Source organism: Liolophura sinensis, chromosome 8, assembly GCF_032854445.1.
Source record: "Liolophura sinensis isolate JHLJ2023 chromosome 8, CUHK_Ljap_v2, whole genome shotgun sequence".
Lineage (NCBI taxonomy): Eukaryota > Metazoa > Mollusca > Polyplacophora > Chitonida > Chitonidae > Liolophura > Liolophura sinensis.
In genome coordinates, this window is record NC_088302.1 from 16,079,811 (window position 1) to 16,095,583 (window position 15,773).

The 15,773-nt window shown below is 36.6% G+C and overlaps 1 protein-coding gene across 3 annotated transcripts in view; it reads left to right on the forward strand.

Moving 5' to 3' along the window:
- Positions 1 to 15,773, forward strand: part of LOC135472344 (transient receptor potential cation channel subfamily M member 3-like) — a 181,158-nt gene that overhangs the window by 156,258 nt on the left and 9,127 nt on the right. For all 3 annotated transcript variants that reach the window (XM_064751807.1, XM_064751808.1, XM_064751809.1), the window contains 2 exons: positions 10,019 to 10,267; positions 15,052 to 15,226. In XM_064751807.1, the coding sequence (XP_064607877.1) occupies positions 10,019 to 10,267; positions 15,052 to 15,226 (424 nt within the window). The remainder of the gene's footprint in view (positions 1 to 10,018; positions 10,268 to 15,051; positions 15,227 to 15,773) is intronic.

Sequence of the window (15,773 nt, forward strand, 5' to 3'; positions counted from 1 at the left end):
CAATACTGCACAAATGGCAAGTGTGAATCAAAACAGCCCTCTCGAGAATTTTATCCAATCAAACACGTTCCTGTCCGACTGTGCGGCCTAAGCTGTGAAGTAGCCTATACCCATTCACTCAGTGAAGTGACATATGATAACACAAAACCACAGCATAAGACATCATTTTGAAATCCTTTACAACGATTTATTTACAAGGGGCCAAAGGGTCATTTTACACAGTGTTGTGGGACAAGTCTGTATCATTTTGGGCCACCACATATGTGAAATGTTTTTTTTACAAGCCGTGTAGTACTCAACAACAGTATCACAAATTATGTCAGACAGCAGCATACTGCCTCTTCCCAAACCACATGCCTCTACCAGTAGACCTTAATCCCACTTAGACAAGCTGTTAAAATACATTTTTTGTCACTTATGTTAGCATTTAGTCAACATGCAGGTGTTAAATAACAAATATCAGAGTCAGTGAAAAATTCATTTTGGATGCCGAAGGTTTATGGGAATGAGAAAACGGCATCAGGCAATGCTTAAAATTAATAAAATCTTATGTAATTTTTTTCTCTGAATTTATTAAATCTGATGAATTTAAATTTTGCTCTGTCTTTCTCGCATACAAGGGATGTTTTTTGTTTTCTGTTTGCTTTTATGAAATACATTAAAATTATTGAAATGCCGTGCTCAAACCAAGGTGCTTTCTTCGATATCCACAATAACTAGGTCAGCACTGCTCTCATCTTAGAAGCCACCACCACAAAACCGAAGCATAAAATCCAGCGACAGCCGGATGCCTAGATCAGCCAAAGTGGTGCTTAGATTTATGCCATTTGTGTCAGAATTGAGCATGAATCCAGATGGACAACAATCCTGTTGTAGTTTTGTAAACATTTCGTAGGGTTTAGAATTACGGGTACCAGCAGAACCCCTCCTGAGGCTGAACCAGAAATGCCCCTACTGTATCAGTTATATAGTAGGCCTACTGTATGAACAGGTCAAGCAGTGGAATAAATATCCTTCTAGGGAGTCCAGTTTCCGAGAAAGCTATTTATCATTCGGTCCTTCATTGCCCAACTCCACAACTTTAATGTGTCATACACTGTAGGCTACTCCTTACACAATTTTACGGGAAATACCTTTGATGTTTGAGAGCTAGAGTTACTGACGTTACCTTGCTGTCAGTAATTGAGATGCGCTGAAGCTGTAACAAGGCGAAGTTTCACTAAAGTTTTACTTGGTTGAAAAAAGTGTGAAAAAAAGATTTAATGCAGATTTAAGATACTTCGAACGGTAGTCTTATAGTGGACATAAACATTAGTCAGGTGCTGTCTTTCACTTTAACAAAGCTGCTAATTATTGTCATCCAGGAATGTATAGGCAAAAGTACATGAAATCAGACACCCATTGTTACAGTGTATTGTGATAGGGGCTGTTAGAAACAAAAACATGGAGGTGTTTTGCCGATGGCTTTTTATTATATGACTAGAAGAGCAAACTTGTAACCAACAAAAGCCAGAAAGAATCTTGCAACAGTATTATAAAAAAAATTTCACATAGTGGACATCACTCCATTTGTGTGCTAAATTGTCATTATCCATTGCTGTGGCCAATGCATTGGTTCTAATTGTGATTATACAATGACATGTTGCGTTCTTGGCCAGTTCTGTTTGTAAATTATATATAATAAATGGCCTCTTGAAAGTCTTTGTTGGAAATTACGTATAGCTATGTTTGACATGAGGTAGGTTATGCATTATTACTTATTGCCCGTAAAACGGAATTTACAGGCAATTGCAGTTTAGTTGTTTAATTGATTGATACTGATGGATATTGCTGTGATCTGAACAAAGTACATGTGTTTCAGTCATATATGACTGGCTACGTCTATTAAGTGTGCCAGATGCCACAAGCCAGAAGAAAATCACATTACCGGTACTTCGCAATGCATTTTTTAAACAGGCAACTTTTATGATTGGTCAAATGGTTCCTCATCCATCCAATCAAATGTCCCACATTTTTCAGCTCATTTTCATTGTTTGTTTTACATGAAGAAATAAGCTGTTTGTGGTCTGTGTACATGTGTAAACGATCAAGTATATGTGCATTAATTTCAGATTAATCCCTCCTGCCTTCTTTGAAAGGACTAAGTTCATCTGTTGAATTCCCTCAGACTGCCACCTTCTTTGTGTATAGACTATGAATAAATATACAGATTGGGAAATAATGGTAACAGTTCTGTATTGGCCAAAGTACAGAAACCCCTGGTATCTTTTCGCCCCACTTGATTTGGTACTGTTGTACTCATATACTTGACATGCCTGAGTGGTAGATGATTGGCTGTTTCATGATTGGCTGTTTCATGATTGGCTGTTTTATCGTATTTATGCATCATTAAACCATCAACTGTTTGTCCCCATCATGAACATGTATAAGGCTCATAATATATTAAGTAACATGCAATAACAGTGCCATGCAGTGAACAGCCTCTACTTCTAACTGCCAGTCAATTCTCAACCCACTTGTGTCTGAATGCTACATGTATTTGCTTGAAGGGAAGTCCTGCCTGTATTACAGTTTCCTAGATGAGTGCCTTGTTGCTACAAATCTGCTTGACATCATTAATGAAGGCATAAGGTACATGCTTGACATTTGGATTGACAAATTTGACAGCTGCTTGACATTTTATAATGATGTAGAATCAAGGTGTTGTATGTGAGACATGTTAAATACATACATGTTAAAGTATGCCATTTGTCAGTCATAATGGACGTGCCAGGTCTTAAATTGCAATCCCGATTTTTTTAAATGCCTAATGCAATTTAACTACAAAAGAACTTAGATAAAGTGTATAACATAAGAAATTAGGAGTGGTGTAAAGAGAAGCAGTCCAGTTTTCAGTGCTGCATGAAAGATGAGGGAAGAGAAGAGATGAGCGTGAGAATTTAATCAGTGTCATCCTCAACATCCTCAGCTATCACAATGATAATCCAGTGCCTTTTAGGGAGATTATATAGACCAAACTAAACATATTAAAACTACCGCTTTTTTTTTTTTTGTTTGTAACTAATTGCAATGGAATGCACATGGCTGCATTGTTTTTCTTCTTATTTTAATGCTCTCCCATAGAGATACTTCGTCATAAAAGCCATCTTATAGAGAACAATATTTTTATTCTTCTGTGTGAAACAATTAGTTGAATTTGCTCTTGTAATGGAGAAACATATACAGTATGTGTATAGATCCAGGAATGTTACAAGCTGTTAATACCTAATGGAATGGATGCCAAGATTGAATTTATGCACATGTATATTAAAGTGTGATAGAAGGCCAGAGGGTATCAGTGCCTGTGGCTTCAGTCCAATAGACTGTAGGCAGAATTGACAGAGTGTAAATTCAATCAGATTTCCAGAAATTGGAGATTATATTAGGCCCATCCTTAGACATCGTTGGTTAGATGACATTGGTGTGTGTCGTTTTTATCCAATCTTAATATCCAATTATTAATAAGTTGCAAGTGTATGCCCTTGGGAATAATACATTTCCAATCAGTATCGTGTTAAGATGCCACATTCTGTCCAGAAGTACATTGAGGATTGATCAGTGTGGATAGATCTTATACATTATAGATTACCTTTTTATGCCTAATGCTATGTTATACATGGATTTGTGTTCAAGACAAATGATCATGGCAAACCATTTATTTCATTGGCCCAAGAGAAACAATGAAAGGAACATATCACATCTTGGGGTTGTTGTTTGCAAGAGCCGACAGAGAGCTTCCTGGTCTGAAGAGAGGATCTACCCAGATGAATAATGGACTGATCATATCTGATACTTTCTAGTTGAAAGAATTTAACAAAAGAGTGGTACTAATCATCCAATCTTAATGCCTCATTTGTACTCCAGATATCTTGTAATTTTATCATGTAAGCTGGCAGGATACCCAGTATTTTCTCAACAGTTACTGATGATGTAGTTTTCCTTGAACGGTTTTGGCCATTACTATTAACACTATTGACCCAGCTCAGCTCTGAACGTGCTTGGCATTCATTGTGAAGGCTATGGCCGCTCTGCATCCAGAAAGGTACCCTCAGTTCTGCCTAGGAAAGTTTGAGTTCAAACATTCAGGTTATATGAAGTGCTGCTCCTTGTAATTTTATACCCAAAAAATGTTGCGTAGAATGTCACTGATAAAAAATGAAGACTTTAATGGTGTTTGCATGTTTTGTTTGTGCAAAAAAAAAAAAAATGATAATTTATTTATTCCTAGAAGACTTGCATTTGGTTTGATTAGATTTTTTGTAATAATAGCACCTGATATTTAAAGATATTATGAGTTCCTCTGCAATATTTATTTATTAGTATTGAATATTTATAGGATATTGGAAGTTATTGAATATTTTGTAGAAAAAAAAATTCTGTTGTCAAGATAAATAGTACTTAGGTTTTTTTATATGTACTTTTTTATTGTATTTTTTTCAGTGTTTTTTCAGTGTCATCTTGTTTTCTTTAAAAAAATGTTTCATTTTACATAGATAAGAATTGGTTCTGTAAACTACTAAAAGTTTAATGGCCACACTTGTGTAGGTGAAATGTTCTTGCATACAGCATTATAAACACCAATCAAATCAGTGCAATTATCGACAAGAAATTAGATAAAAATGTAAAACATGATGGAAAACCATTGACTTCTAAGCAATAATTATGACTTAATTCTTAGTTTGTAAACTACAGATATCCTTTTCTTTCTGCTATGTGTAGTGCTTAGCGGGCTTCCCACCATGTAAAGCTATCAGGCTGGCACCCTGGGATCCAGGTTGAACTTCCTTCCAGTGTATGTATCAGCTATTCATTTTGGTACCCCAGCTGCCTGCCATACTGTACTCTTATGTGCAGCTGACCATTGTTATTTGTATCCCTAATTGGGTACTCAATCAATTCATCTCTGACCTCAGCTAGGTGGTTTGGAAGACCTTAGATCTAAGACTAGCTGGAAAATTACTTTGACCAATTATGTCAGGGGCATTAACTTTTAAATGTTAAGGTACATGCACTGCAAAAGGGTATTCTGGTCTGAGGTGGTATTCTGGCCTAAAGAAGCTCTAAAATGGCTCTCCACTCCCTAGGCTATACATGTAATTGCATTCATTTAACTATGAACTGAGTTGAGGAGATTCACGATTCAAGAAACTTGATTTATTTTGAGTCAGGTGTATTTTATTAACATAAGCCCACAAGGACTTTTATTCTGATTGTGGAATAAAACAGGTGTTGATCAGATGATTAAAAAAAAACTAGGTTAATATCTACTTGACATGCTACGTACACAGAAACATATTTTTATGTTCATATATGTATGGATCGATACAAAGTAATATAACTGGGACGATGGTTTCTCATTAATCAGTATACCTGTACCTCAAACTCTATATCCAGGTAATTTAAAGCTCGTAATCCTATACCTAATTTAGAGGACTGCTTTCTGCCACAAGTGGTAATTTGTTTTCATTGAATTGACCTATGGCTGCACTGTAAAGTTTGTTTTACTGGCATGAATATCGTTTCATTTATTAGACAAAACTTGCTTTCATCTTTCAATGAAGAAGATTCAAGTTTAAAATGATCCATTGTTGTACACTGCAGACATTCTTTAAAGTAATCATTTCTAACATAGGAATATTTTTTATTTATTATTTTTATTATTAAAAAAAATAGCAAAGGTTGTGAAAAATTAGTAGAATTGTTATTAATTATTATTTAGCTTGGAATTGCCATTGGCCTTGTTTTGTAAAGGTTTAGTTGCTGGATTAATTAGTGTACCTTTAAATAATCAATTGTTCTTGGCCAAAATGTCAGTAATGATCGTGACAGTTGGAGTACCAATTTTTGGCCTTTGTTTTCAGCCTAAAAGCAAGTTAAATGTGTTGCATATTGCAATTTGCCACTATTTTCTGACATGAAAATGACAGCCTGATTGAAAAATGGGGTCATTCAGACTGGAGTACCGAGATCTGAAAGATACTAAGAGGGGAAGTTGGGACTGAAAGAGATGATGTACAATTGTGTTAGGTTTGACCGGTGTTATTAATTACTGATATCTGATATTTGCCTCAGTTATATTAACCCTGTAGTCCTTTCACCCATATACATGTACATACATCTTATATGCTTCAGGTGCAGTAGTGTGACTGAAATATCATTGTTCGTCAAGGGTTAGTCTTCTACAGTTGAAATCATTCATAGTTCAGCTAATTATTAAAGCAAGAGTGATTTCATATATTCATGATTGTGGTGGTAGACTGGGTAATGAAGAGCTCATTAAGGAAGAGAAATGAAGAGCAAACTTTGGTATCCTTATACATGTACTGTATATGACTTAAAATTTTGTCCATGACTTCAATACATATAGAGTTACTGATTTTGTCTGATTCTTAGATTGATTGATTCTACATGTAGGTGCTTTCAAGTTTGTTTGGAAGCAGGATGATAACCTACTGTAAATGTGTCCGTTTCAGCACCAAAAGTAATATTTTATGACCTTTATTTTGCTTTTTAAAAAATGCATTGATTGGGTGAATTTATAGGACAAATACAGTATTTTGTCATGCAGTATTTGTGCAGAACATTTCTACACAGTTAATCGTCACTTAAGACAAAGAACAGCTTCTCATGTCCAAGACATAGGAGGAAGGAACAAAGAATGATCATGCCAAACTCACCTTATCAAAGTCTTTAGGGTTGCTGTTTGTAGACCAGCTTCGTCTGTTCACTGTACCTACGTTTCCAGCAAGGGAAACTGACACTCAAATTTCAGGGATGATAGGCCAAGTATGGATCCAGGGAAAGTGGATTAAGTAAAGGTTCTTGTTGGAACATGTAGACTAATATCTGTCCCGGACCCTATGGCACAGGCATTCTTCTCCAATTGGCTGGTTTCTCAGGAAAGAAGTAGCTGCCAGGCCCCTTTTAGATGATTTAAGTGTTCACATTAAGCCACAAGTCTTGTAAAGTCCTATATTGTTGTCTTGTCGAGTTAGTGCCGCCCATGTAGTAAGTCGCCTGCCTCAACAATAGCTGGACCAATCAATATCCTGGGGAATAGGTGGCGTGAGCAGTCTGATGCTCTGGTTTGGAGACACTAAACCTACACTGGCACGGGGTCCGGCTCCGTAATAATGAAATGCCTGGGGAAAATTGGCGGAATTTATTACTCGTGTCTTAAATCTGTGACAGTTTAGCCGATCCAAACTGATTGACATCATGCTCTTTTCTTATATCTTTGTGGAAACAATTTACACATGGTTAATGACTTAAACAGGTTTTCAGTGTCACAGTGTGCAATATTGTGTAAAAAGAATGGACAAAACATGGAAATTTGCTCATTTAACATCATTTTTGATTAATTTTGCGATTATGGTGTGTTGTGAAGGTTATAACTCTGTCATTGGACTTTTAGCCTCCAATCACTTTCTTGCACAAGGCACTTTTAATGTGCAAAAAAGTGTTATTCATAAATAAAATTGCTTGTAGTTGTTTCTCCATCACTAAGGTTTTTTCCCTCTTCGATATTCAGTTTCCTTTGTTCCTCTACCTTGAGCATTTAAAAGCTTATTTCCTTGTTCCTGATGCAACCAGTCAGTGCTCCCGAATGGAGCATATCCATTAAAGCTCTTGAGAACTTCGGCTAACATTTCAGACAGATCACATTTTAGTAGGAAATCAATCAAGCCCTTTAACCGAGCAGAGAATTCACTTGATCGCCACAGAATCTGGTATAGCTGGTTAAAATGCTTGGTGGTAAAGTCAATAGAGCTTGTATTGCAAACTGCTCAGCAGCACTCCTAAAATACATGCTGGCCCCAATCGCACTGGTTCACTGTGTCAGAGGATATGGATTATTGGAGTAGACTCAGTATAGAAAGTCACATGGCCTAGATAGATAGAGGCTTTGTAGTAACAAATACCATGGCAACAGATGCTGCTTGCTGTCAAAAACTGCAAGAAATTCTATGCCCATTTTATATAAAAGCTTTATTGAGTCCTGACAATGTTCGATATGAACAATATAAAAATTGTCATGGAGGCCCATTAGCCACCTTTGCGGTATTTATTCATACGTGTAAAAATGAAAAAAAGTTCATATGCAAACTGTTTGGTGCAATCACTGATTTGTGGCTTGGCAGTAAACCCCAGAAGGTAATTACACCACAACATGCTGTAGCTAGGCAAAAGTTGTTTGGTTATTTTCCTCTGTCAGCATTTTCCTCAGGATTATTATTTGCTCTGCGGAGAAAGAATTTTAAATGCAATATCTTGTGTCAAGCAGCAAAAGTTCCACAATGCTTCTTGTTTAAAATATATGGGAGATGGAGGTTTGTCAGGTAACTTGTAAATGGTATTGTTTTTAGGTTTAAATTTATGTCAGATATTCCTGAGTAAGGCCTTCATTGAACACCAGTATTAATAAATAGCCTTGATAAATTCAAAGTTTAAAAATGACATAATTTCTTATATCAACGTGATTTAATTTTTTTATTTTATAATTGAAAATAAAAAATAATCAGACATATGACTGCTCATTTATTCAGTTCTTGATTAAATAATAAGTTTATGGATCAGTTGTGTTTCGAATGCTATTTAGTAGGCTTGCAAGATATTTCTGTCGTTTTTCTTAGCTCAAACCTGTTACACTGAAGCAATATAAATAGATGGCATTATCAAGATACAAATTAGCCAAAATCTTGCACATTTTTTGGCAGCACATCCTGAAGCATGTGAAGTGCATGCATGCAAAACCCGGTGTGGGGTACATTATACGTTGCCATGGAAATACAGTGGGAATTATTTCTCCGTCTCCACTTTTTTTTTTGTTTTTTTTTTGGAAGGATTTCTATTGATAGGATGTGTTTTCTCCACCTCCCCTTTTTTGGGTGGCAAAGTGTTATGAGAACTGGGTACCTGTCATATCTCAAATATTGCCTCTCAGTTAATCTGAGGTGTGCCAGATCAAAACATTGGTGTTTAAGCTTTATATACCCAGAAGTATGATGGTTTTTCACCACATGGTTGTTATCAGAGGAAGGGGAACACTTAACCGCACAGCTGACATGCACTATTGTATTACAGTTCACACGGTACATTCTCATCAATTTATTATGTTTCCACCTCTAAACGTTAACAGGCTGCTGACGAGCTGTGATAAAGCTTAACGATTCTCAGGTATTTGCATTTACACTTGGGGATGTTTACATTCATTTGCGTTTCAGACGGAGAGTTGTTTGAAAGATACGTGTAAATAGAATACTGATGGATCTGAACTTACATGTAACTGATAAACCTGATTCTAACAGTGGATGTGAAAGGTGTTTTGAGGTTTGTTGGGAAGCCTGGAAAAATATGTTTATAGCACAAAAAGTACTACTTTATAAGCATTGTTTGCTGCACTTTTTAAGCGATTTTTTTTTATGACCTATACAGTATGTATTGGTTTATTCAGAAGACATGGTAAACAGTGGACAGGATCTGCAATATCTGGCTCACAGATGTTTATACCTTAACTTTTAATGTTGATGCCGTCTGCCCTCATATCATTCATAATGTCTAATTTATTTAATGAAACATTCGTGTGTTTCCATATCCATGTTATACAAGACTGCACTTTCGGATATGACAATTATTCCTTCAATGTTAAATATTTAATGTATAGGGAACAGTAAATGGTTCTTATCAAGATGTCGGCACACTGTATCCCTTGAGCAGGAAGGACATTTTTCTTTTTTTTACAAGAATAAAACCTATTCTATTGATCGTTTTTCAGGAACTGAAAAAAAATGACAAGGTATGGAGGTTGGTGAGAGATATCTTCTCTCTACTTGATCACTTTCACATGTAATTGAAGCAGTCTTGCTTCCCACAATTAACTAATTAATATTACATGTATTTGTATATTTTACACATCCCCATGCTCTCTGTCACAAGGCTAGTCAATAACCTGAAAATTCCCTGTTCTATATTTCCTCAGATCATAGCTTCAGAGCCAGCAGGGTTGTGGGTGAAGTTGACAGTGTATTTCAACGAGATTTGGAACGTCTGGGATTGTGCAGCGATATTGATCTTCCTGGTGGCCTTGTGCTTGAGGATGGATGAGGATTCGAGGATGGCCGCACGAGTCCTCTACACCATTGACATCGTCTTCTGGTACATCCGCATCCTTGAAATCCTCAGTGTCAACAAGAACCTTGGTCCTTATGTCAAGATTATTGGCAAATTGGTGAGTGATAGGTCTTCAATGCCTATAGTTGTAGGTATCCATGTTGGAAGTTGCTGGATATCTGCTGGAAAAAGTTTTTAGCTGTAGCAGAAGTGTTGGCATGCAGATTTAGCTACTGGTTTTCCAACTTTTTGTGTATGTGGTTGAAATTTTTCTTTAGAATTCCTTTCTTCAAAAAATAATTTTCTATTGCAAATGTAGAGATGTGCATATAGAAACATGACCTTCACCATAAAATGAACTTGTGGATGAATGTGGCCCTTGATTTGGTACTAATTAATGTAACAACTGTAGTTTCCCTTAGTTTGCTTGAGATTACATGATTTTTCCAAACTTCAGAGTTGTGAATATCCAATCTCGCTAGTATTTATGCTTCTAATGATTGAAAATAAGGATGCTTTTGTCCTCTTTTTGTGTGTGTGCATAAGATTAATATGCATTGATTATTTTCCAGCTTCAATGTGCTTCTGATTGCCAGTACTATGTTAGGAGGAATTAATGCAATATCACGAAAATTGCAAGGGCTTCGAGCAGCATTGCAGTCCTCCAGCTTACGGAAATCCTCCTATTGTGTTTTGTTACATGTACTTTGGCTACTCCACAACTTTGTTATCCTCTTTGATTATTAATTGTTAGATCAATGTATTTGAACATAAAGGCTTGGAAAGCATTATAGAATGAGAATACTACTCTCATATAAAGGAGCTTAGCCAGCTAATGAAGTAGCAACATCTTAAGCCCTTCTCTAGAAACAGTTGAATGGTTCAAAATTTTGGGATCTTTTAAATTGAAATGGCAGTGCCCAGTATTTCGGTACAGTACTTTTTAATTCTATATTTTATCTTCCACTCTCATTATTCCTTGGGTTGACAGTATCTGTCGTTGTGTCATCTGAGACTGATGGACACTGTAAACTAAGAGCAGCATGCACTTACAAACTTACTTACATTTATCTGTTATTTATACAGCCAATATTTAAGTGTTTTGAGCTTGCTTTCTATCAATATAAAAGTGAAAACAGTCTACATCCAAATTGCCTATAAGCATGTATATGTACCTCAGCTATACTGCGGTTGTAGCTCAGATACACCTCGGGCATCATATTTTTTTTACCTCTATTTAGAGGGTACACCTCCACTGAGGTGTACTATAGGTGTACTTGAGGTAGTAAATTGCATGGTTGGCATACCTCAGATACACCTTCAAGACACCTCACACCTCAAGTATACTTTACCAAGACAAACCCCTAGTTCAGATATACTACACGCCAATGGTACGCCTCGGATGTACCTCAAGTATACATGTACCTCTAGCACACCTTATAAGTGTAAGGGTATGCTCATGGGGGCCATTTGCCTGGTACATGTGTAACATTCGTTTAAGACCACTGGTGTATCACAAATATGATGTGCATATCTGTACATCATGTAGAAAGTTTTATTAGGAAGTTGCCAAAGGCTGGTGGTTTACCCGGTGTAAGAATGCTTGTTGTGTGATAAGCTACATGATTTACACTGCTATTTGATAGGCTGCTTGATTTATGTTCTCTTGATTTTCGTTCAGTTTTGGTAAAATTGATATTGAATGAAGGTTGAAATGCCCCGTGCTAATTGCAAGACTCTGCATTGTTAATAGAAGGAATCACCTTTTTTCATCAATCCTATGATGAAAACAATGATTTCAGTGCTTGAGATACCTATCGCAAGCACTGGAATGTGTTTCACATCCTGAAGCTGAATTTGAAATTTAAATCCATTGTTTGTGTCACATCCTGCTCTCTAGGCACACTGTTCTTTGTTAGGCTGTGAATGACCATGTTTTCCTGAGCCCAGAGATAAGTTATCTTAGAGCAGGCACCGCGGCATGTCATTTGGGAGCAATCTTTAGACGTTATTGCCACTTTTGCGAAACCCACAGAGACTGAAAGAAAGGAATTGTAGTCTGTGACAAGCTCACAACAGGTAATCATTCCAGTGAGAACCACACTTATTTAAGCAGTATTGCTTTCCTGTTAAAATAGAAAGGCTATAGCCAATGGTTGGGGATAAGACCGCATAAAAATGACTCTTTTCCCCATCGTGAACCTCATGAAGAATTGGGTGGTCAGCCTTGAAATGTAATATTTATTTACTTCTTTTTCTTTTCTTTTTTGGTGGGTGGGGGTGGGAACTGGCACTAAATCATAGAAAGAATAAAAAGTTTGGACATAAATAGGTTCAGAGCTTTGGAAAACCAGTATTATAAAGGGTACATCCTGGAAATTGATCAGTCAATCACTCGTTTAATACACCCGTGTGGAACTGCACACAGTCCATTATGCCTCTTTACAACCATTGGAAATGCCACACTCGCCACGATTGAAAAAGAAAAAATATTTTAAAAATCGTGTAGTCAGGACAGACAATAATGGGAAACAAGCAGTTGTTTATGAGGCCTAATTTACAACCTTTTGGCAAATGTTTTATGCATATATGTTAATTGACAGAGTACCATAGATACTTAAAGTGTTGCCTGAATATACCTTAAGCACAAAACCAAATAATAACCTCAGTGGTGCAGTCCCTAGTCTGCTTTATACTATTAGGGCTCTTACTGATCACCTGTAATAGATTTGATCACTTGTAGTTGTCTTGTCTGGACCCAAACATCTTGCCATCATCCATAAACCTGACGCCTAATGTATTAAAATTAAAATATTCTTGTTTTAATTAATGAAACCAAAAAAAAAAAAATAAGGTTAATGAACCACTTTTCAAAAAAAGAAAGTGTTCATATGCATATTCATATAATGGTATTTAATTAAGTTTTAATGAAAGGCACGTGGTAAAATTTTTGCGTGGCATGTCTTTTGTACAGTGGTTTGATTTTCAAGGTATGCACAAAGACTAAAGTTCACAGGTGTGAGATTACGTAAATAACTGCCATCACCAAACACGTCTACCTTCAGTTCTTCACATTTTCCAGTCAATTTCTTTTAATAGCAACTACATCATCTGTATAGTGCTGTGAAGAAGCTTACGGTTTCAAAGTTCTGTTTCCCAGCTTTGTCTGCCTCACTCGCACCAGATAAACCCTTCTGTGCCTGAGTAAATAAAAACCAGCCTTGATGTTATTTTGTCCAAAGTTGAGAAAGAAAGGATAGGATTTGATATAGATAATTTTAATGATATTGCATCTTTTTTATATGGGTTTGTTGGTCTTCGTTCTGGATTGTAATTTTATTCTGATTAGTGTAATTTCCGTACAGTCTGAGAGTATTACTTGAGTCCAGGTGATGTGGAGTTACACGGGGCTGTGATGTTACGTCTTCGTGGTTACAAGCACGGACCAGCAAACTTCTACATTGTTACCATGTTCACAGGAATCCTGGCCTAATTCTACATGTAACTCATTTTTTATGTCGGATTTCCTATCAGGCATCAGCAGAATTGATTAATGGCAGGGTTGTGTTAGGTTTACGTGGCGAGTCAGAAACGTGATCTCTGTTCCCTGATCTCTGCTCAACTTTCACATCCTACGTTTTCTTTTTTAGGATGACAAGAAAAGTAACTAAGGCATTTAGATGCAGTGATTTGGGCAAATTGTTAAGGGGCTGTATCGATTGAAGCGCACATCCATGTCTCACTGCATGACAGATACATGTAATTGTGGTCTGCAGTTCAAATCAATTTTACTACTCCACATGTACATCACTTGATGCTGACATTTTCTATTTTGATTCAAACAACTGTTATCTCTAGGACAGAATTCAAACTGACTTAAATTAATGACTGTAGCAATGGGATTTATCCCTGCCCCATCATTTGATAACTTATTGTACTTAGTATTTGTTTATTTCTGGTTTTTTTTTTTTCTTTTTTGAAAGCAGGTTTTTTTTTATATTCATTGTACCAGAGCTGGAGTTTAATATTTGTTGTCTTACTGTTAACTTTGACAAGGGTTACAGAATGTGGGAGTTGGGTGCATTAATTTGGCTGTGCATCTCTATTACATCGCCCATCCAGTTGAGGGATACCTCCTGGCTATATTTGTGTTGTATCTATAACTATTGCAGTGAAAGAATATAGTTAAAGACGTAAAGTACATAGGGTAAAACCACAGCTGCGATGGTCATGTGATAGTTGGCAAATGGTCACAAATAATGGATGAAATATAGCCTCATGACAGTTTAATACCTCAGTCAAGGTTTTATTCCAGCTGTTCGTGTAAATGCTCAAACAAAAATTTGACACCCCTTAAGCAAAAATTAGATTGAAAATTGCAGTGTTGTTAATTACAAGTTGTAGAAGGTCACTGGTCTAGAATTACTCGAACTGCTGTACAATAACATTAAACCTTGCAAAGGGACAAGGCCTCGGGAATTCTTATAAATACACAGAAACATTGAGGTGAGACATTGGCTCCTGTTAGACAGATATTAAAAAAAGCAGTTGAAGGTAGCTTTGCCTGTCTGTACGTCATGTGGGAAAGTTTCATCAGCAGGTTGCTAAAGGCTGGTCATTTAGATGCTTACAGATACACAAAAGCATTGAAGTGAGTGATTGTCTCCTTTTTTAGTCAAATGTTAAAGAAAACAATTGATGGTAGCTTTGAATGTAGTTATATGTTATCTTTCCACTGACACTTGCTCCACTTTTGTTTACCTGAATCCTCATGCTTGTTGCACATCTGTCGAAGATGGCAATTTGCTGAATCCACATTCCATTTTGGCATTTTCTGTACAAAAATGTCTTATAAAAATAACTTGATATTCCAAGACTATATATGATTATTTGTTTTGACAGGTGGTGGACATGTCATACTACATCATTATCCTGCTCATTGTTCTAATGAGCTTTGGAATAGTGCGCCAGTCCATCCATTTCCCCAACGAAGAGCCATCATGGCGGATTGTCAGGAACATGTTCTTCTACCCTTACTGGATGATATATGGAGAGCTGTTCGCAGATGAAATTGATCGTAAGTATATCAAGTATACTCTCAGGCATTTATCATGACCACCAGGATATTTTTCATTTTGGACTACTTGGATCCACCCCCCCATGAACTGTAGTTTCTAACTTCTCTTTTTGTGCATTCAAGTCACCTGTCTATCCTTTAGGTGCAATTTTACCCCATGAAGCATTGATGTCAAAGTCATCCGCTGTATGGTATTTGTGCCATTACCTGTATTTTTGTGTCATTACCTGTATTTTTGTGTCATTATGCTGGTAATAATATGCAGATCACAAAGCCTGGATAGTAAAAAGCCTTATTTTCCAGGAACCTCTGTCTTTCAGGGCCCAGTTGTTCGAAAGTGTATTAGCAGTTAAGCCCAGTATTAACTTCAGGACTAATGTTCCAGGAGTCAAGGTCAACACTGGTGTTAAGAAGTGTTTTAATACACGTTTGAACAACCGGTCCCAGATGGATATGTTGAAAGGTGGTTCTGTGTCAGTTTGTGTTGGTTTGTTCATTTGCTCAGGCTTTATAGCCTGTGTATGTAATTTTTTACAGGTTATCATAA